This window comes from Marmota marmota, unplaced genomic scaffold, assembly GCF_001458135.2.
Source record: "Marmota marmota marmota unplaced genomic scaffold, marMar, whole genome shotgun sequence".
Classification (NCBI taxonomy): domain Eukaryota; kingdom Metazoa; phylum Chordata; class Mammalia; order Rodentia; family Sciuridae; genus Marmota; species Marmota marmota.
The window spans coordinates 1304396-1326465 of NW_026000169.1; the positions used below are offsets into that span (position 1 = coordinate 1304396).

The following is a 22070-nucleotide window of genomic DNA, read 5'->3' on the forward strand; positions in this document are numbered from 1 at the left end:
CACTCCAGAACCAAACCCAAGGCCCTTCGCGCTGTGGGAAACGCAGTTTCAGACTTCCGCACGCCCCGCCTCCTTGTGCTGGTAGGCCAACGGGAAAACAGACGCCCCTTTCTGAGGCTCTCTGGATATTGTAGTTCTCTTTTCAGTCAGCTGCGCAGTGACTACGGAAAGGAAAACTACAATTCCCACAATTACCGCAGCGCTACGGAAGCCGAAGGGACCATTACGCGCGCGGCACTACCGCCCACTTTCAGGACTCGGTGGCTCTCCAGGGCGTCTGTAAACACACCCAGAGACTGTCATGGAGGGGGAGGAGGAGGCGGCGGCAGTGAAGGGAGGCGTTTTGGGCCGCCTCCAAGGTCCGCTCTGCCATTCCTGAACTAGTCCCTGGTCCCCGTGACTGGCATCAGGGAAGTGAACTGTTAGGCGAGAGGAGGAGACAGTCAGAACCATATCTCCTTCTTCCCCGGGGCGGGGGCCGGGCCGGGCCGGGCCGGCTGAGCCAGGGGAGGGCCAGGGGAGGGAGTGCCTGGCCGGGCCGGCCTGTCTGCCGAAATGGATGACAGTAAGGTAAGTTCTGTGGTTTGCACGCGCAGCTGCCGCCGCCTCCTGCTTTTCGCTAAGTGCTAGTCCGCCGCTGAGCCTCAGCTCAGAAGTCCATGCCAACACCCAAGCAACACCTCCCTTACACATCCCTGCTCCTCTCCACTTATTGCCTGATGGTACCCAACCAAGAATTCAGGGAACACCGAGGCTGTGTTTTTCCAGGAAGGGCCCTGTCTTTATTCCCAGCACAACCCTGTTTGCCAGCTTTTCCAGAGAATTCTAACCATCGTCCTTGACCTGCCTAGCGAAATAAGTGAAGAAATTACTCTGCTTTTTCTTTTTGCCCTTCTGTGCGCCTTCTCAGCCGTCTTAGGTTTGGAAGATCCTAACTAGTGAACCCTGAACCAGCCCTATTCCCTTTGACTAAATAGTCCCCTTCTCTCAGAATCCCTCACTCAATGCCCCATTCATATAATCAGTTCACTCCCCTTATGAGCTATTTTCCTGTGGTTGGTTGGAACACTGCTAAGCTCCTGTTGCTATTTGGCCAGAGTCTGGAATTTAACCTCCTCTAGAAAGCCTTTCTCTAAAAAGAGTAGTGAATTTATTCTTGTTAATTTACCTTAATATTCCATCTCCATCATACTTTTCCTGTCCAACATATCCATCTTTGTGATTTTAAGATAATAGAGAATGTTCATTGTTGGTTAATTCATACAGTTGAACTATGTATAACCTATTCATATTGTCTTCATATCAATCAAAGTTTGTATTGTTTAGTTTTATTCCATGAAGACCGAGATGGTCAGGGATTTGCATATTGGTGTTTTAGAATGTTTAAGAATTGGGCCTTTTTATTTTAAGGAATCAAACTTTTAAAAATTTGCCTGTTTTTGAAATCAGCCCTTCCCAGAGCTTTTCAAAGCCTCATTTTCTGAATTCTCTGGCATACTCCTTGGATAATGGTTTCCTTTGTTTGGATGCCCTTTTTACCTCCACCTAAACTACTAAATTTTGCTGTTGCTGTTTTGTTTCATACATCCTCAGAGAGATAAAAAAAAAAAAAAAAAGTCCAGCTTTTCTTTGCTGTTTTATTCTACATTATCTTCCTTTCTTCTTCATGCAGAAGGCCTTGAGAAAAGTGATAGAAGGTAAACCCCAGCACAGTACTCTGGACTTAGTACTCACTTAGAGGAACGGATTGCGTGTGAAGCAGCAAACATTTCCTATTAGCATTGATATTTCTAACATAAGTGGTTAGTTCCAAAATTTTTCCAGAAAAAAACAGAAAATAATTTTTCATAGTCTTTGCTAGTTCAGTCTTTTAGGGTTAATATCTTTTTAAAATATTTATTTTTTAGTTATAGGTGGACACAATATTTTATTTTTATGTGGTGCTGAGGATTGAACCCAGTGCCTCACATATACTAGGCGAGCGCTCTACCTCTGAGCCACAACTCCAGCCCTTTAAGGGTTAATATTAAAATTATATCTGAATTCGGTCCATTATAGTTCCCAGAAAATAATAATTTTGTAACCATTTAAGAATGCTAAAAGAACATATTGTTCTTTTATTTTCTCAGCTTGTGACTCCTACCGCATTCTAATTTTCAGTTGCTTCCTTTTCAGATCTTTAAAGCACAATAGCTTTCTTAAAGTCTTCAGTAATCTCAAATAAGTCCCAAGAAAAACTTAAAGGATTTTGGGTTATTCTCCTTACATATAAAATCCCAAAGGGGTTATTTTTAACACTAGCACACAGTAGTAGGAGGAGGATATAAAATTTCATCCAGCAGTGTACCTCAAACAACAGAAAGTACTACTTAATAATGATTCATTGGAGGGCTGGGGTTGTGGCTCATTGGTAGAGCACTTTCTAGTATATGTGAGGCACTGGGTTCGATTCTCAGCACCGCATATAAAATAAGTAAATAAAATAAAGATCCATGAACAACTAATAAAAATATTTTAAAAAATGATTAATTGGAACAGAATAACATTAAGGTGATTGCCCAGAAGTAGCTGGGCTTTATTAATCAATGTGCTCTAGTTGAGCAAAAGAGTGAGAGCATATATATAATAGCAAACGGGGAACATAGAGCAAGAGGTAAAATGGGCATCTAAAAAAGGTATCGCCCACTGATCAAAGAAAAAAGCTGTGTGCCTACCCACTGCTCTTTACAGCTAAGAAAAAACAAAGCAAGTAGTGACATCTTCATTGAATACTTTTTTTTTCAGTTGTTGATGCACCTTTATTTATTTATTAATTTTTTTGTGTGGTGCTGAGAATCAAACCCACTGCTTCACACATGCTAGGCAAGTGCTTTACCACTGAGCCACAACCTCAGCCCATCTTCATTGAATGTTAAGGGCTACTGTTAATTTCCTTCACCACCACAACCTAGGTCTTTTATTTACCACATCTTCAGAAAGTGAGAATGTCTAATCACTTCTTTTCTGCTGCTAACCTTTCTGCCAGTTTCTCCAATCAGAGGAGAAAGAAGATAAAGTAGGCATCTCTAAACTGAGGGTTAATTCCTGCCACTCTTCTTTCAATTCCATGGCTTTGCCCTTCTCCCAACTATTCTCTTTTGAAGCTGGAGCTAAGTATACCTTCACCTAAATATAAAACAATGGCTGAAATGGTTACAAACCTATTTTAACAATTCCTGAAATGGTTACAAACTGGCTCAGCAAGATGGTCTTTATTTTACTGTCTTTGCTTCTTTCCCACCCAACTCTTCTCAAAATTCAGTTAACACATGAACCACTCCCTGGGGAACTATTAAATCCAAAAATAGACCCCATTCCCAGGGATTCTGATTCAACAAGTATCTTCTACACTTTGAAAAATACTGACCCAAAATTATCAAGCCTAGCTTATCATAATTTGGCCCCTGATTATCTTTCCAACCTTTTCTGTGATGACAATTTTACTTATGCCTTATGCTGTAATCTCAGGGTTAGTAAAGTATGCCCTGACAGCAAGCCAAATATAGTCTGCTGCTTGCTTTTGTAAATAAAGTTTTATTGGAACATAGCCATGCTCTTCCAATACATTCTGCCCATAGCTATTTTTGTGAAACAATGGAAGAATTGAATAATTACTAAAGCAATCATATGGCCTACAAGTATTTACCATCTGGCCCTTTACAGAAAGTTTGCCAATCCCTGTTAATCAAAATTGGGCATCTAAAATGGGGAGTTTAGGAACATGTTAAATAGTAGAGTAAAAAACAGTCGTGCTAAAGTATATCTCATACTAGGCTAGTTGGGTAGGAAAAAATCCTAGCCAAGTTATTTAGCCTTTCTGAGTTTCTACTTTCTTATCTTTTAAATGAGGCCAATACCTTCTTTGCAGGCTTTGGTAAAGATTACAGATTAATCACATACAGAATCTAGTTCAGAGTCTTAACACATAGTTGGTACTAAAGAGCATTACGGGGGGCTGGGGATATAGCTCAGTTGGTAGAACGTTTGCCTCATGTGCATAATGCCCTGGGTTCAATCCCTAGCACCACCAAAATAAATAAATAAATAATCGCTTATGCCTTTGGGTTTAAAAAAAAAAAAAAAGAACATTACTGTGAGGCTGGGGATGTAACTCAGTGGTAGAATACTTGTCTAGCATGTGTGAGGCGCTGAGTTCGATTCTCAGCACCACATATAAATAAATAAATAAATGTCCATCAACAATTGCTCTTTAAGATGTCTGTACCATTTTACATTCCTACCAGTCATGTATAAGGGTTCCAGGTTCTTCACATCTGCACAAACACTTGTTATGGCTCCCTTTTTTGTTATATAGCCAAGTCCTAGTGGTTATAAAGTGGTATCTGGTTGTTTTGATTCACGAAAAACTAGTGATATTGAGTATTTTATTATTAGCTTATTGACCATTTATGTATCTTTAAATGTCTATTCAAATCATTTATTCTCTTTGCTTCTTTCCCACCCAACTCTTCTCAAAGTTCAGTTAGCACATGAACCACTCCCTGGGGAACTATTAAATCCAAATTCCTAGGATGATTGCAAGTTCAAAGTCAGCCTCAGCAAAAGTGAGGCACTAAGCAACTCAGTGAGACCCCATCTCTAAATAAAGTACAAAACAGGGCTGAGGATGTGGTTCAGTGACCGAATGCCCTTGAGTTCAATCCCTGTTACAAAAAAAAAAAAAGATGGCAATACACCAAAAATTGATTTATAGATGGAAAAGATATGCTATCAGAATTCCACCTTTTTGCAGCAATTGTCAAGACAGTTCTAAAATTTATATGGAAATACAAGCAATCCAGATTAGCCAAAACAATTTTGAAAAAGAACAAAGTTGGAGGGCTCACACTTTCCAATTTCAAAACTTACTAAAAAGCCATAGAATACTCTCCTGTTTTCTCTTCAGATCGTATAAATCTTTTGCCTTTTACTAAAAAGCCATAATAATAGGCTATAGGGATATAACCCAGTGGTGGAGTACTTGCCTAGCACGTGCAAGGCCCTGGGTTCCATCCTGTGCAGGGAAAAAAAAAAAAAAAAGGAAGAAAAGGAAGGGCGAGGAAAGGAAAGGAAGTCACAGTACTCAAGGCAATGTGATACTGGCACATGAATTGATACGCAGATTAATGGAAAAGAATCTAGAAATAAATCCTTAAATTTATGGCCAAATGATTTAAAAATGTGCCAAGGGGGGATAAGGGTGTAGCTCAGTGGTAGAGTGTATGCTCAGCAAGTGCAAAGCCCTGGTTGCACTTGAGATGGATGTGCACTTGGATAGAGGATACCCAGCATCCCTCTCTCACAAAACAGTGCCAGAATAATTTAATGGGGAAAGACTAGTCATCTCAATAAAGGTTGCTGGGACAGCCACAAGCCACATACAAAGTCGGATCCCTATCATGCAATACACAAAAATTAACTAAAAATCAAAACAAAGATTGAAAAATAAGAGCTTTTTGTTTTGTTTTGTTTTGTTTTAAGGGTACTAGGTATTAAACAGGGGCAATCTAACACTGAACTACATTACTAACCCCTTTTTTATTTTTTAAAATATTTTTTTAATTATTGATGGACCTTTATTTTTTTAATATTTATTTTTTAGTTGTAGTTGGACACAGTACCTTTATTTGACTTATTTAATTTTATGTGGTGCTGAGGATCGAACCCAGGGCCTTGCATGTGCTAGGCGAGTGCTCTACCGCTGAGCCACAACCTCAGCCCCAGACCTTCATTTTATTTATTTATATGTGGCGCTGAGAATCGAACCCAGTGCCTTGCACATGCTAGGCAAGTGCTCTGCCACTGAACCTAACGCCAGTCCCACCCCTTTTATTTTTATATGGAGACCAAGTCTTGCTAAATTGCCAAGGTTGTCTTGAACTTGTGATCCTCCTTCCTCAGCCTCCCCAGTCACTGGGATCACAGATGTGTGCCACCATGCCTGGCAAAAAGTATAAAACTCTTAGAAGAAAATATAGGATCTAATCTTTGTGACCTTAGATTGGATGATGGTTTCTTAGATATGAGCACAAACAATTCCCTCCCCCCCACAAAAAAACTATACTTCATTAAAATTAAAAATTATATTTCAAGGACAGTATCAAGATAAAAAGACAAGCCCACTTAATGAGAGAAAATATTTGTAAATCATAGACATGTTGTAGGATTTGTATCCAAAATACATAAAGAACTCTTACAAAAGTCAACCATAAAAAGACAGCCCAAATAAAATGGGGGTAATTTTTAATTGTCAATGGACCTTTATTTTAGTTATTTATATGTGGTGCTGAGAATTGAACCCAGTGCCTCACAATGCTAGGCAAGTGCTCTACCACTGAGCCACAACCCCTGCCCCTGTTTTTTCCATTTTTAGTGTATTTATTTTCACTGTAATATTTATTATTAACCTTCTGTCTGCTTGCTTTGGGTTTAATTTGCTCTTCTTTTTTAAAGTTTCTGAAGATGGAAGATTAGGTTATTGATCTTAAAACCTTTTTAAAAAATATTTTTAGTTGTAGATGGCCACAGTATCTTTATTTTATTTATTTATTTTCATGTGGTGCTGAAGCTCAAACCCAGTGCCTCACACGTGCTAGGCAAGTGCTCTACCACTGAGCCACAACCCCAGCCTCTTAAAATCTTTTTAAATATTGGTGTTCACAGCTCCCTCTTAGCAGTGCTTTTGTTGTATCTTTTTTTTTTTAAAAATATTTATTTATTTTTTAGTTTTCAGCGGACACAACATCTTTGTTTATATGTGGTGCTGGGGATCGAACCCAGGCCGAACGCATGCCAGCCGAGCACGCTACCGCTTGAGCCACATCCCCAGCCCCTTTTGTTGTATCTTATAGAGGTTTTGGTATGTTGTGCTTTCCTTTTCACTCACCTCAAATTAGTTTTTTAATTTTCTTTGTCATCACAATCTTCTCTGACCCATTAATTATAGGGAATGCCTTTTTAAAAATTGTCTTATTTTTATTTTTTTAAAGAGAGAGAGAGAATTTTAATATTTATTTTTTAGTTCTCGGCGGACATGTTTTTATTTTTTTAAATGTTTATTTTTAGTTGTAATTGGACACAGTACCTTGATTTTATTTATTTATTTTTATGTGGTGCTGAGGATGGAACCCAGCGCCTGGCACATGCTAGGTAAGTGCTCCACTGCTGAGCCACAACCCCAGCCCTACCTTTTTTTTTTTATCTATCATTATTTATTTAATACTTATTACCATGTACTAAGAATTATATGATACTGTACAGGTGTTTCCTTTGTTATAATCATGCCTTGGTGCATGACTGTAAACCCAGTGGCTCTGAAGGCTGAGGCAGAAGGATCTCGAGTTTAAAGCCAGCCTCAGCAAAAGCAAGGCACTAAGCAACTCAGTGAGACCCTGTCTCTAAATAAAATACAAAATAGGGTTGGGGGTGTGGCTTAGTGGTCAAATGCCCCTAAATTCAATCCCTGGTAACACCCCTTCCAAAAAGAGTGAACCTTTTTTTTTTTTTTTTAAGAGTAAATAAAACAGATAGTTAACAGAAAATAGGACCTTTATTCTTACTTGCTTATAACCAGTAACATTTAATATTTTTAACATATAATAAAGATAGACTTAGTATTGCCTGAAATCTAACGTCTTTAATATCCTACCTTTTTGAAAGAGGTTCTCTGGAAGGTATGAAAAAGTGGCTAGCAAGTTTCTTTTTTTTGATGGTAGAGAGTATGGACTGAGGTCCTCTTGAGTGTTTCCTTAGGGCCTATTATCTTTAGCTCACTAATGTGTTTGGGGTGGAAAAAGAGGCAAAATGGATAGTGGTAGAGAGGTACACTGTTTTAAAGCCAGGTATTTAAATTATCATATGACTTTAAGTCAATAGAAATTAAAACAGTAGAAAAGCTAAATGTTTGGTTATTTTCATAGTTCTTGGAGTTTGTGTTGGTACATAAAAATCAGTGCTTTCATTTAGCCATATTAAAATCTTCCTCACAGAATACATATAAGGAGAGAGCAGAGGGACAAATGTAGTTATATATGAGATTGTGAAGATTTGATTTATTGGGAAGAATGTATTTTTTGGTCCAGTGATTTTTATTTTTTAGTATGGGGGATTGAACCCAAGGGCATTCAAACACTGAGCCACATCCCCAACCCTTTGTATTTTGAGACAGGGTCTTTCTAAGTTGCTGAAGTCGTTGCTAAATTGCTGAGGCTGGCTTTGAACTAGTCCTGCCTTAGACTCCCTAACTACTGGGATTACAGGCATACACCGCTACTCCCACATGCTCCAGAGATATTTAAGGAATTTTCAGGGTTGATTTCAGTTTTAGCTTCTGATTCTTAAGTCCTAATTAACATTCCTTCTCTATTCCTCAATCTTTTTGGCTTATGAAATACTAAAAGTTAAGGTGTTAAAGGCTATTAGTATACTAACCAACATTTGTCTAATATTTTTACAAACTGCTTTCATATACATTTTATACTAGAGATTTATTATAGTCCTTTTTATACACATGACTTTTTTGAAAATTGGTACACGTGTCAGACATTATCTGGTACCAAAAACAAATAATTCAGCATATTAGTGAAGAAAAGTTCAACTAGAGAAGTGGTGGTTACATGGTTTTAAATGCAATTTTATAGGAAATGACATAAAATACAGGAACCATAGATTCATTTAATGTACCTTTATTATTTAAAAAAGGAATAAATAGCTCTAATTCAAATATTTTATTATCATGAAACCTAAACAAAGGGTTATAACTGTTGTTTGATTTTTATGACTTTGTTAGATTTTAAAAAATCAAAGAAATCTATGAAATAACAGTGTTCTCTTGCTGACTTCAGCCATTCCTGAGTTAATTGAAAAGAATAGTATGTGAGATGTTGGATTATAGTGTTATAATTGCTGACTCATTTTACTACATAAAGAATAGAGCTGGGTGTGGTGGCGCATGCCTGTAATCCCAGTGATTTAGGAGACTGAGCCAGGAGGATTGTGAGTTCAAAGCCAGCCTCAGCAATTAAGTGAGGCTCTAAGCAATTCAGTGAGACCCTGTTTCTAAATAATATATAAAAAAGTGCTAGGGATGTGGCTCAGTGGTTAAACACTCCTGGGTTCAACCTCTGGTGCCAAAAAAAAAAAAAAGAAAGAAAGAAAATTAAAAGTCATTATACATTTATTTTACTAGTACTTGCATTTATGCTGTAACATACTGCTTTTTAAAACTGTAATAATAGTATATTTAATTCAGGGCATTCAAAATATTTTACTAAAATTATGCAGTTGATGAGATATAATCATTATTTAAAATTTAAAAATTAGTAGTATTTGGGTCAACAAGGCCATTCTGTAATTGCTATCAAATATTTGGCTTTGAGAAGTTTCCTGATGAATATATTGGTTTTTTAAAATTTTTTTTTGTAGTTGTAGATGCACAGCATGCCTTTATTTCTTTTTATGCATTGCTAAGGATTGAATCTATTGCCTCACACATGCCAGACAAGCGCTCTGCCACTGAGCTACAACCTCAGCCCCAAATATATTGTTATATCGGTATTAAGACATGATGATGCAGAATAGAAAAGCTTCAAAAGACCAGTTTTTGAAAANCTTAAAAAAAAAAAAAAAAGGTTCACTCTTTTTGGAAGGGGTGTTACCAGGGATTGAATTTAGGGGCATTTGACCACTAAGCCACACCCCCAACCCTATTTTGTATTTTATTTAGAGACAGGGTCTCACTGAGTTGCTTAGGGCTTTTTAAGTTGCTGAGGCTGGGTTTGAACTCTCACTCCTCCTGCGTCAGCCTCCAGAGCCACTGAAGCAGCTATCTTTTAAGATGATGGTGGAAATGATACTCTTTTCCGCCCCAGACCTGGAAGTAATTGTCTCATTTCAGACTTATACTATAAAATGGTTAGCCATTATGTTATGAGTGGGGTTTGGTAAATGTGGCTGATTGACATTTAAAATTTGTTTTCTTAGGGCTAGGGATGTAGCTCAGTGGCAGAGTGTGCATTGCCTAGCATGTGCAAGGCCCTGGGTTTGATGCCTTGCACTGCAATAAATATAGATTAGATATTGTTTTCTGACTAACCATTATACATAGTATTGATTTGATCTTTATAGGGTATTTGGCATTGTTGGTGTATGATGTTAATAATGATTTTGAACAAATAAATCAAGGTTTTTATATCCAAATAAATATTGACTTAGAGTTTTGCTACCTGGGAAGCCTTTTACATTTATTTAAGTATTTGCTGGTGATTTGAATTTTGCATCTTCTCTTTTAGAATTGCTTTTAAAGCCTTAGCAGTATTCCTGTCAGTATACTGAAGGTATAAAACTTGCATTCTCTGAGAGTGATTTGCAGTGTTGGGGATCAAACCCAGGATTTCAAGCATGTGAAGTCCACACTGTACCACTGAGCTACATCCCCAGAATCACCTTTCTCTGAGGGTGATTTTCAGAATAAAAACTCATCATCATTCAGAACTTCATCAAATAAATAAGATAGACAATCATATTGTTTGTGAATTTAATGAATAGTTTTAAAATAATGAGACACAGTATGAGAACTGGTTCCAATAGTACTTTCCAAAAAAGTACTTTGGAATAAATGCATCCCTTTTCAAGGTTACTGCTTTAAAGCATATTTACTTGATGTGCAAGTTTAGGTTCATGAGTTTAATTAAAACTTCATCACCTTTACTGCATAGTTAGATATAGTATAAGACCTTGGGAAGGTTTCAAAGCTAAACAAGGAGGAAAATTAAATCATTTTGTCAGTCAACTAATAATTGTGCCTAGGCAGGTAAAGATAGTGAGAGGATATTTTGTGACACCCAGTGGGAGCAAGTAGAAATCACTCTAGGGTTATAATTATCAGCTTCTAAAGGCAAAAGAGAATTATCCTGAAGATTTCTTGGACTTTCTGTGTGTTCCTTTGGGTTGCAATTTGAAGAGGGAATTTATAGCTCAAATGCTTAGGATGTATGTTTACATACATATATATATAAATAATATAAAATTCAATACGTGTATTTTTCTAAATTTAAACATTTCAAAATCATAAAAAAGATCTTATAAAAGCTATTATCACATATCAGAGAAATCATCACTGACCTTGTTAATTTCTTTTCATCTGTTTATTATAACATTGAGATCATAAGGAACTTGCAATTTTGAATGTTGTTTTGCTTATTTCAGTATAGTTTTTTCAAGGCAATAAAAATTCTTTATAAGCAAAATATTTAGTGGTGATATTTTAGTTTTTAAAAATATATTTTAGTTGTAGATGGACACAATACCTTTATTTTATTTTTATTAATTCTTACCTGGTGCCGAGGATCAAATCCAGTGTCTCATACCTGTGAGGCAAGCACTCCACTGAGCCAAAACCTCACTGAGCCAAAACCTCAGCCCCAATATTTTAGTTTTTTATTATTCATCTCCATATGGTTTATAAAATTTACTGTTTAACTATTTAAACTTATTATTGAAGAAATAATAAAAGCTTATGTTATATCTTTTCTCACATTCATGGTATCAAAAGTATCAGGAAAAAAGAGAGACAAAGACCTGAAGGCATTTGATGGAATTGGGCTTTCTTAGTTCCAGAAGCTTCACTTATTTATCATTTGTAAATGTTCTCTTTGCTAATATGTATCCATGGCCACTTTGCTATATAAACTAAGAGAAAAAACAATTATTTCTTCTCTCTCTTGTTGAAGGTGGTTGGAGGCAAAGTAAAGAAGCCTGGTAAACGTGGTCGGAAACCAGCCAAAATTGACTTGAAGGCAAAACTTGAGAGGAGCCGGCAGAGTGCAAGAGAATGCCGGGCCAGAAAAAAGCTGAGATACCAGTATTTGGAAGAGTTAGTATCCAGTCGAGAAAGAGCTATATGTGCCCTCCGAGAGGAACTGGAAATGGTAAATTCTCTCAGTAAAATAAGCCAATCTCATCTTGGCAAAATAAATGTATACAAAAATATCAGTTTTTGTTAATCCAGTTGGCAAACATTGGAAAGAATATTAATCTGTTAGCCATGCTGTGGGCAAATAGTCATTTTCTTAGGTGGGAACAAAATGTTGTTGTTTCATTGAGGAATTTTTTATGATAGGAAAAAATAGAAAATAACCCAGATGTGTAACAATCTAAGTCAAATAAATTATACTACATTCACATATGGGACTGCTTTGTAGCCAGTAAAAAAATCACAGGGCACATATGTGTTTACTGGTATAGAAGGATGTTCATAATATATTAATTGTGAAAAACAGTGTAACAATATGTAATTGCACAAATTATGATACCATTTGTGTTTAAATGAATTTATCTATTTTACATGTTTTATTTCATTCATTCATTCATTGTTTTTTCTTTTTGATACTGGTGATTGAACATAGGGGCATTTACCACTGAGCCACCTCCTCAGCCCTTTTTATTTTTTATTTTGAGGCAGTTTTATTTTGAGACACTGAGTTGCTTAGGGCCTTGATAAGTTGCTGAAGCTGGCTTTAAACTTGTGATTCTCCTGCCTCAGCCTCCTGAGCCACTGAGATTATAGGTGTGCACCACAATGCCCAGCCATTTAATTTTTTTAATACATTGAATTTGACCTATGCTATAAAGTATTTTTACCTGCATTATAGGTTACTTAAGGGCTTCAACTTTGTATATACCCAAAGTCCATAGTATACACTCTGGTAGAATATACATCTCCTGTCATCTATATCTCATAGTAGTGTGTATGTCTGCAATCTAGTAGATGTTTAGTGACTGTGAAAGAGGGAAGGGTAATTACTAAAATTATTTTTTGTGTTTGGGATAGAAATAATACTGTGACAGTTATAAAAAATTGAGATGAATTCTAATTAATGGCATAGTATGAGGGCATGTTCTTTTAGTTAGAGGGACCTCTTTAATCTGAGCAACCCTCCAGCACATTTCAAAACTGTGCAGTAGCAGTTTTTCTGGCCTCTTCTGAAAGATGACAAATCTCATATATGATCTAATGTGATAAATGGAGTGTGGGATTCTCAGCAATCAACCTGACCTCTAATTGTGGGAGCTTGTATATCTAGGATTCTACCAGTGGTTCCTGAATTCTGTTACCTTTTTTTTTTTTTGGTGGGGGTACTAGGAATTGAACCCAGGGGTGCTTTAGCAGAGCTACATCCCAGTCCTTTCTATTTTGTAAGAGAGGAGCTCACTAAGTTGGCTTTGAACTTGTGATCCTCTTGTTTCAACTGGGATTACAGGTGTGAGCTACTGGGTCTTTTAACATTTTTATATATTTCAGTATAAGCAGTGGTGCATGGCAATGGACCAAGGAAAAATCCCTTCTGAAATAAAGGCCCTACTCACTGGAGAAGAGCAGAACAAATCTCAGCAGAATTCAAGCAGACACACCAAAGCTGGGAAGACAGATGCTAATAGCAATTCCTGTGAGTATGATCCATGGGAGAATTTTTATTTATTTTTTTATTTAAATTATTTTTTTGTTGTAGTTGGATAGCATGCTTTTATTGTATTCATTTATTTTTATGTGATGCTGAGGATTGAACCCAGTGCCTCCCACATGCTAGGCAAGTACTCTGCCACTGAGCTACAGCCCCAGCCTGGAAGAATTTTTATTAAGGGAGCATCTCAAGGTAGGGTTTCTGTTGATCACTTCCTTAATGTCTTTTTTTTGGAGGGTACCAGGGATTGAACTCAGGAGCCCTCGACCACTGAGCCACATCCCCATTATTTAGAGACAGGGTCTCTAAATATTTAGAGACAGGTTGCTTTGCACCTAGCCGTTGCTGAGGTTGGCTTTGAACTCACAATCCTCCTGCCTCAGCCTCCCATGTCACTGGGATTACAGGTGTGTACCACCAAGCCCGGCCTTAATTTGTCTTTAAATAAAATGAAAGGTTGATGTCATTTGCAATGCACTAGTAAGGAAGTTAAATAGCATTAGATTCTAAATACTGAAATGCACTTTATATGAGTTCTATAAAGGGCAACTGATCCATTTATGGAAATTTTTTTTATTAGGAAGATAATACATAAATAGGAATGACACTGATCTAGTTATTGTTGCTACTACTATATTTTATTTGTATTTTATTTAGAGACAGGGTCTCACTGAGTTGCTTAGTACCTCGCTTTTGCTGAGACTGGTTTTGAATTTGAGTTCCTCCTGCCTCAGCCTCCCCAGTTGCTGGGATTACAGGTGTGTGCCACTGTACCTAGCTTTATTTATATTTTTATTTACAGCTTACAAAGTAGTTTCCCTTATATTTATCTTAAATATGAACTCTAATAATCACATTAAAGAATTTAAGGGTTGATGGTATAGCTCCATGGTAGAACATGTGCTTAGCATGTGCAAGGCCTGGGGTTTAATCCCTGGCACCAAAAACAAAAACAAACAAATTATACTTATTTTTTAGATGAGAAATAGCAGGAGTCTGGGTAATGTGCCCAAGGTCACACAGCTATAATATTAGAACCTGTCCTCACTAGTCCAGGCCCTTTTTCTGTCAATATAAAGATTTCTTTTCTTGCTGTGGAGATTGAACCAAGGGCCTCACATGCTGGGAAAGTGCTTTACCACTGAGCCCAACCCAGCCTAGGAATATTTTTTTCCCTCAAAATCCATTTTTTAGTTGTAGATGGACACAATATCTTTATTTTTATGTGGTGCTGAGGATCAAACCAAGTGCCTCACATGTGTGAGGCAAGCATTCTACCACTGAGCTATAGCCTCAGCCCCCCCACCACTTTTTAAAATTTATATAACAAAATTAACCATTTAAGAAAAAAATTAACCATTTTAAAGTAATAATTCAGAAGCATTTAGTATATTCACAGTGTTGTACAAGTATCACCTCTAGTTACATAACATGTAATCACTCTAAAAGAGAACCCTAAACCCACTAAATAGTTATTACCTTTATTCCTCCCCTAGCCAGTCCCTTAAGACTATGAATCTTCTTTTTGTCTATATGGATTTATCTTGGTCCGATATTTAATATAAATGGAATCATATAGTATATGACTTTTTTGTCTGGCTTCTTTCATCTAGCATGTTTTCAAGGTTAATTCACATGTCTTAGTGTTTATTCCTTTTTGTGGTCAAATAATATTTTTACACATATGTATATCACTGTTGTTTATCCACTTATCCATTGATGGACGATATTTTTTGTACCTTTTGGCTCTTGTGAACAATGCTCCTATGAACATGTATGTACAGGTATTTGTATACTTATTTTCAGTTCCTTTGAGTATATACCTAGCAGTCAAATTGATGGGGCATATGGAAATTCTGTGTTTTAACTTTTTGAGAAATTGTCATGATGTTTTCCATAGTGACTAAAACATTTTATATTTCCATCAGCAATATATAACCTCTAATTTCTACATAGCTTATCAACACTTGTTATTTTTCATTTTTTATTATTTATCATTATTTATTTTTTTAAGAGACAGGGTCTTGTTATGTTGCCCAGGCTAGTCCTTATCTTCTATGCTCAAGTGATCTTCCTTTCTTAACTCTGGGGTTGCTGGAATTATAGGCATGTACCCATGTGCCTGGCTGGATTTTTTAAAAAACAGTAGCTATCCTAATGAATGTGAAGTAATATCTTATTGTAGTTTTGATGTGCATTTCCCTAAATATCTAATCATTTTGTATCTTTTCATGTGCTGCGATTGTTTGCCATTTCTTTGGAGAAATGTCTAAGTTTGCCAGTGTTTTAATTGTGCTTTTCATTTTGTTGTTGAGCTGTAAGAATTTTTTTCTGGATATTGGACCTTTATCAGATATATGATTATTTTCTCTCACTCTTTTAAGCTATCTTTTCACTTTGTTGATAGTGTCCTTTTGATGCACAAAATATTTTCATTTTGATGAAATCCAATTTACTTTTTTTTCTTTTATTGCTCATGATTTTGGTGTCATATCTAAGACTCCATTGCCAAATCTAGGGTTGTGAAGATTTATCTCTTGGTCTTTCATCTAAGAATTTTATGGTCTTTTATTTGGGTTGTTGACCCATTTTGACTTTATTTTTCTTCATGGTGTGAACACAGGGTCCCTGTGTTGCATATAGGTATCCAGTTGGACCAGTACCATTTGTCTTATAGATTGTAATGATTTTGTTGGTTGATTGATGATGATGATGATGATGATGATGATGATGATGATTTTGGTAATGGGGATTAAACCTGGGAGCACTTTACTACTGCGCTACATCCACAGCCCTTTTAATTTAAATTTTTTTTCTCTTTTTTTTATTGGTTCTTTTTAGGTATATAGGATAGAATACATTTTTACATAATTATACAAGCATGGAATTTATCTTATTCTAAATAAGTCTTTAGTACCTCTCCTTCTGCTTCTCTTTCCCCTCTCCCTTCTCTCTATTGATCTTCCTGCTATTTACCCATAGTTATTTTTTAAAATTAATTTCTTGGGCTGGGGATGTGGTTCAAACGGTAATGCACTCACCTGGCATGTGCGGGGCGCTGGGTTCGATCCTCAGTACCACATAAAATAAAATAAAGATGTTGTGTCCACCGAAAACTAAAAAATAAATATTAAAAAATTCTTTCTCTGGGCTGGGGATGTGGCTCAAGTGGTAGCGCACTTGCCTGGCATGCGTGCGGGCCGGGTTCGATCCTCAGCACCACATACAAACAAAGAAAGATGTTGTGTCCACTGAAAACTAAAAAAAAAAAATAAAATATTAAAATTCTCTCTCTCTCTCTCTCTCTCTCTCTCTAAAAATAAATAAATAAATAAATAAAAATTAAAAAAAATAAAAAATTCTTTCTCTTCTCTCTCAAAAAAATTATTAAAAAAAATAAAAAATAAAATAAAATAAATTTCTTGTACATGTATATGATGATTGATTCATGTGGTATATTCATATATGTACATAGGAAAGTTATGTCAGATTAATTCCACTGTCTTTCCTTTTCTTGTCCCCCCTTTAATCCACTGAACTTCTATTCCTCTCCCCACCTTATTGTGGGTTAGCTTCCACATATCAGGGAAAACATTTGACCTTTGGTTTTTTTGGATTGGCTTATTTTACTTCGCATGATAGTTTCCAGATGTATCCATTTACCAGCAAATGTCATAAAGTCATTCTTCTTTATGGCTGAGTAATACTCAATTGTGCATATATATACCACAATATTTTTATCCATTCATCTGTTCAAGGGCACTTACGTTAGCTTAGATTTTTTAAAAATTTTATTCTGAAGCTGGGTATGATGGCTCATGCCTGTAGTCCTAGCAACTTGGTAGGCTGTGGCAGGAGAATTGCAAGTTTTAGGCCAATTTAGGCCTCAGCAATTTAGGCCCTAAGCAACTTAGTGAGACCCTGTCTCATCAGTAAGTAAGTAAGTAAGTAAATAAATAAATAAATAAAAACAGGGTTGGGGATGTAGCTCAGTGGCAAAGTGTCCCTCAATACCAAATAAATAAGTAAATTTTATCTGGAGATGAAGTCTTGGTAAGTTGTCCAGACTGGCCTTGACCTTGCAATCCTCTTGCCTCAACCAGCCCCACCGAGTCACTGGGATTACGGATGTGTGCCATTGCACCTGGTTTATAAAGATTCTAGAATAAAGGTATCAGGTGTTTTCTTCATTGCGATTACTCTGGGAGGACTTACTGTAGTTATTAGGAAATATTATCAATTTTTTAGTCTTTAATTTTTTCTTGAATTGATATAATTGTCTTTTTGATGACTTTTATTAAATGAGGTAACACTGGATCTTAATCAAAATTGAATTAGTGAAAAAAGGCAAATCAACTGTTTTTCTTTCAATCTATATTTAAAAAAATAACCTTCCCATAGATGCTAATCTGAAAAGAAATTCATACCTTTTAAAACAGATTAGTCAAATTTCATTGACCTTGAAAGCATTATAACATTGGTGAATTTGATTTATTTTTCAGGGTGAAGATGATATAAAATGATGAATCAGTGATTGAAGCCAATATTCTAATTTCCATGGAGGAAGAATAGGCAAGATTTTGCTTCTTGGCTCCACTTACTACCTACTGCTCAGTAGTCATCTCTGTAAATCTGCAGTTTCTACCAAAATGTGGGATTACAGATCTCAGAAGATCTTGCTTTAACTTTTAATACTTAGAAATTTTTCAAACATTCAGATCTGTTCTGTACTGCTACCCATGACATTTAACATGTTAAGATGCTTGAAAACACAAGAGTAAAGTGGTTGAAGATTGTATTTTTGCACCTTAACTCCACATTGCTTTATTGGTTAATTTATATTCATGTAATTCACATAATTGTATGTGTATGTGTGTTTAGGTGTCACCTCCTTTCATGTTTCTGATTGCCCTACAAAGAGAAACCAAATGGGCTGATTGCTAACTGTAAGTTCTCAGCCTTTATGGACCTAATATTATTTCTTTTTATTTACTTGAGTAATGTTTATTTTCTGCATGAACCATGATTTCTCCTGTGAGCCATTCCAGCATAAGCTGTGAATATGTATTAACAAATATATACATTTCTATTTTTATAATCCATAGATATGCCTGTTTTAAATAATGTATATGTTTAAAAAATACATCAAGAAAAGCCTTAAGACAGCCTCTATTTAAAACTTTTGTTGCTGTCTTATCCAAATGTATTTATGAAAGTTTGGTAGGTCCACACTTTGATAATAGTCAAATTTCACTTTTAAGCGGAAGTAACCTTTTAGGCATTTCAGCAGCATACATTATCTTGACAACCTAGAGTATGTATGTATATGTATATGTTCTATTTTATGTTTATATATGTATGTGGAGGACAGGAGTGAATGTTCACACATTTTCTTGTGTACTCAACTAAATTGGAGAATTTTTCTGGAGAAAATAGGATGAGGGCTGGGATGTAGCTTAGTGGTAGAGTGCTTGCCTTAGCATGCATGAGGCCCTGGGTTCAGTCCCCAGCACTGGAAAAAAAAAAAAAAAAGATGAAGAAATTAGCTGCTGAGATTGAGTTTCTGCCTTGAGATCTGGAAAAAAACAAGGGACAAACTGTTGGTAAATTTAGTGGCTATAGCCCTAAGCAGAATACTTAGTGTCTTCCATGACATGAGTTTTCTTATGAACATGTTCTGAGCCAGAAAGAAACATACTATGGTCATGCATCTGGTTCAGTCTGTGCCTCCACTGGTATGAAGCACTGGAGCTGGAGTTGTACACAGCAGTGCAGCTAGTGTGTCCAGCAGGAAGTATGCAAGGGCAGAGGAGTTCTTTGCAGTTCCCATCATTGCTACATTTACTTTCTTCTTGACCACCAAATGGAGTGATGGTTGACGAATCAAACTTATAATATGATGTACTCAGACCTAGGAATCTTTTGATTTCCCCAGTGAGACACTTTATCACTCTTTCTCATAGTTAAATCAGTTGTGTTCTCTGTTGCTGCTAAATCATAATTGTTCTTCACTAATGAAACAAATGTTTGGCTTCCAAACAAATATACTTTTGTTATAGACTAGAAGTTTAATAGGAGGCATCATCATCTAGATTGTTTTTGAGGTGGGACATAAATTGGACCACACAGTTTAAGATTAAAAGATACTTTTTCCCTTTCTGTCAGGCCATGCATTTGAATAAAGTGCTTCCCCTTAGCCTGAGTTCCTAAAGACCTCTTGTGCTTAGGTTGCAAACTCAGATCTCTTGGCTAGTTGTGTGTAACTACTGATAAATCACTAGCCCAGCTTGTTGGGTTTCTGTATTTTGGAAGATAGGAACTTTAAGAGTATTTAATGTCTTCTTAGGACCATAAATGTGGGTAGATTAAGGATTGTTGATATTTAGACCTTCAGAATCTGTGTTTCAAATGTAATGTTCAGATTGTAATGGGTATGTTTTTGCCAGCTGGTCTACTCAATTGTATATTTTTATTTTGCAGAACAACCCAAGACTGACTTTATGTTGCTTTGTTCAGTACCTTCTGAATTCCCCAAAAGAGTTGTTTTCAAAGCAAACATTCCAAAATGAATGTGGCTCTTCAATGCAATGTCTCCATTGTGATTGAAGGATTTCTTTCTGGTTATAATTCTAAATGACAGGGTCATTTGCACTTCCTCCCCTCCTCCCTAGTATCTACAAGAGCAGGGACTTTGTCCTCAGGTAGAGGATATATAATTTTGGGTGAAAGTAAATTATAATTTATTTTAGTTTATTTCTGAACCTATCTATTTGGTATCTTGGAGTAGATCAAACTAAGAGAATGTTCCTTGGTCTTGAAAATGACTGTTGTGATTGCTTTGGGCATTGTGCTCGCTGCACACTTTGTCCACTTTGGAGCATGTGAATAAATGTCACTGATTAAAACAGTTAGAGCACTTCCCTTCCCATCCAGTGAAGGGGCAGCATACCTAAATCTCTCCCTACCTGTGATGACAGGGCTGGGAGAGGACAGACAGTGAAGGAACCAGTGAGTACAGGAGAAGGATTGTTCTCCTTGCCCTCTGAGTGGACAGAGAAATGTTTTTCCTTTTCCTTTTTTCCCCCAAAGAAAGAAAGGTAAAGGAAAAGATATATTTGTGTATTTAGACCAGGCATATTAAGTCATTATTTTAGCATCAACATTCCATATATTAGGTCAACTGAATGTAATATGGAATGAATCTGACCAGGCCAAATTCTAGGATTTAGTTGAAGTCCTTAAACATTTTTCCTATTTTATTTAAAATATTCCTATTACATCTAAATCAGAATTATCTCAGTGCAGCAAATTCATATAATTGTTTGCCAACTAATACATTACTTAGTGTTACCATTTAGCATTTAATTTTGTCATCTTTGAATTATGATTGATATGACTAATTATAGAAAGTACAGGTTTAAACTGGAGTTTTCTTAAGTTAAAGGTAAATGAAATTTTTAAAATGCTGTATTTCACAAGAAATCAGTTGCTACTATCAGTTACATATTTCATTTTTAAAAGGAGGAAGATTATTGAACCACATGGTATTTGGGGGCATTGAAGGGATTTTTTTCTTTCTCTGAGAGCATTGTACAATTATATTTTTATGAGAAATAAAATATCTTCACCAGAGTTTGTCTCAAGTTGTCTATTTCACAGTACTGAATTATGTCTGTATAAGAGTATGGGGTTTAAATAGAAGAACTGGTCCTAGGTCCATTTTCTGAGTCACTTGAAATTATTTAATCTCTCATTCTTTTTCCTCATCTACAAAAAAAGGAGAATAACTTTCACAGAATAGCTAAGCTAAATACGAGTTAAGAGAAATTGCTTGTTAAGTAGTACAAAACTATATTAAATGTTCATTATTATGCCTGTTTGAGTGTTTTTTTTGGATTTAAAAAATATAGTTCTTTAAAAAGTTGGAATCTAAAAATGTAGTGTTGCACACATCATATTTCCCAAGTCTTTAGCTATATTATGTCAGTCCTTGAAATAGTGTAGTTGGATTCTGGATGCTCTTTTTATCAACAGTAGCCTTCTATTATTAGGCTAATTTTAAGAACTAATATTCCAACTGGCAATATTATCCTATCATCTGCATAAAGCAGGTTTGCAGGCTGCTAGGTAAGTTGGTCCTCCCCTTCCCATTTCCTTCAGTTTTCTTAGTTACAGGGGTAATGAATCAGAGTTAGAACTGCATGTGTGGTTGTACCGATTGTTCTGCACAAAGGCCCTCAGTTAAGAGGGTAAAGGCCCTAAAATCTAGTTTCCAATCCCTTCAATAAGCTATATGTAGAGAAAGGGGCACTTGTCATCAGTTCATCTAGGCATAAATGTGTGAGGGTCTGTCTAGAAGAGGTGGCTTTTGATGACTTGCTCAAAGTGGATACTTCTCTCTTTTTTTTAATGTGCACAACAATGGTATGTAGCAGCTGGCTTTGCTGGCTTCCCAGAGAATGGCCAGTTTTATGCATCTTTTCCCAACTCCATGTTCAGTGACATTGGATTGGTGGCTTTTATTCATCTTGTTTTTATATATATAGTACTGGGGTTTAAACCCAGGGGTCC

At 36.2% G+C, this 22070-nt stretch overlaps 1 protein-coding gene across 2 annotated transcripts; it reads left to right on the plus strand.

The window, feature by feature from the left end:
* Window positions 1–244: 244 nt before the first annotated feature.
* Crebl2 (cAMP responsive element binding protein like 2) lies at window positions 245–21131 on the plus strand. Of its 2 annotated transcripts, XR_007342032.1 has the most exons (5): window positions 245–570; window positions 11769–11966; window positions 13340–13484; window positions 13597–13691; window positions 18002–21131. XR_007342032.1 is itself a non-coding variant. In XM_015498176.2 (4 exons), exons 1-4 carry the CDS (start codon window positions 556–558, stop codon window positions 18004–18006), a joined length of 363 nt encoding a protein of 120 aa, XP_015353662.1. In that variant the 5' UTR covers window positions 247–555; the 3' UTR covers window positions 18007–21131. The 2 variants fall into 2 exon arrangements, 1 of the variants encoding a protein (XP_015353662.1); XM_015498176.2 differs by lacking the exon at window positions 13597–13691 and having other exon boundaries at window positions 247–570.
* The last annotated feature ends 939 nt before the right edge of the window (window positions 21132–22070 follow it).

Coding starts and splice junctions, on each gene's coding strand:
- Crebl2 (XM_015498176.2), top strand. Junction 11,967..13,339: donor TCCGAGAGGAACTGGAAATG/GTAAATTCTCTC, acceptor TATATATTTCAG/TATAAGCAGTGGTGCATGGC.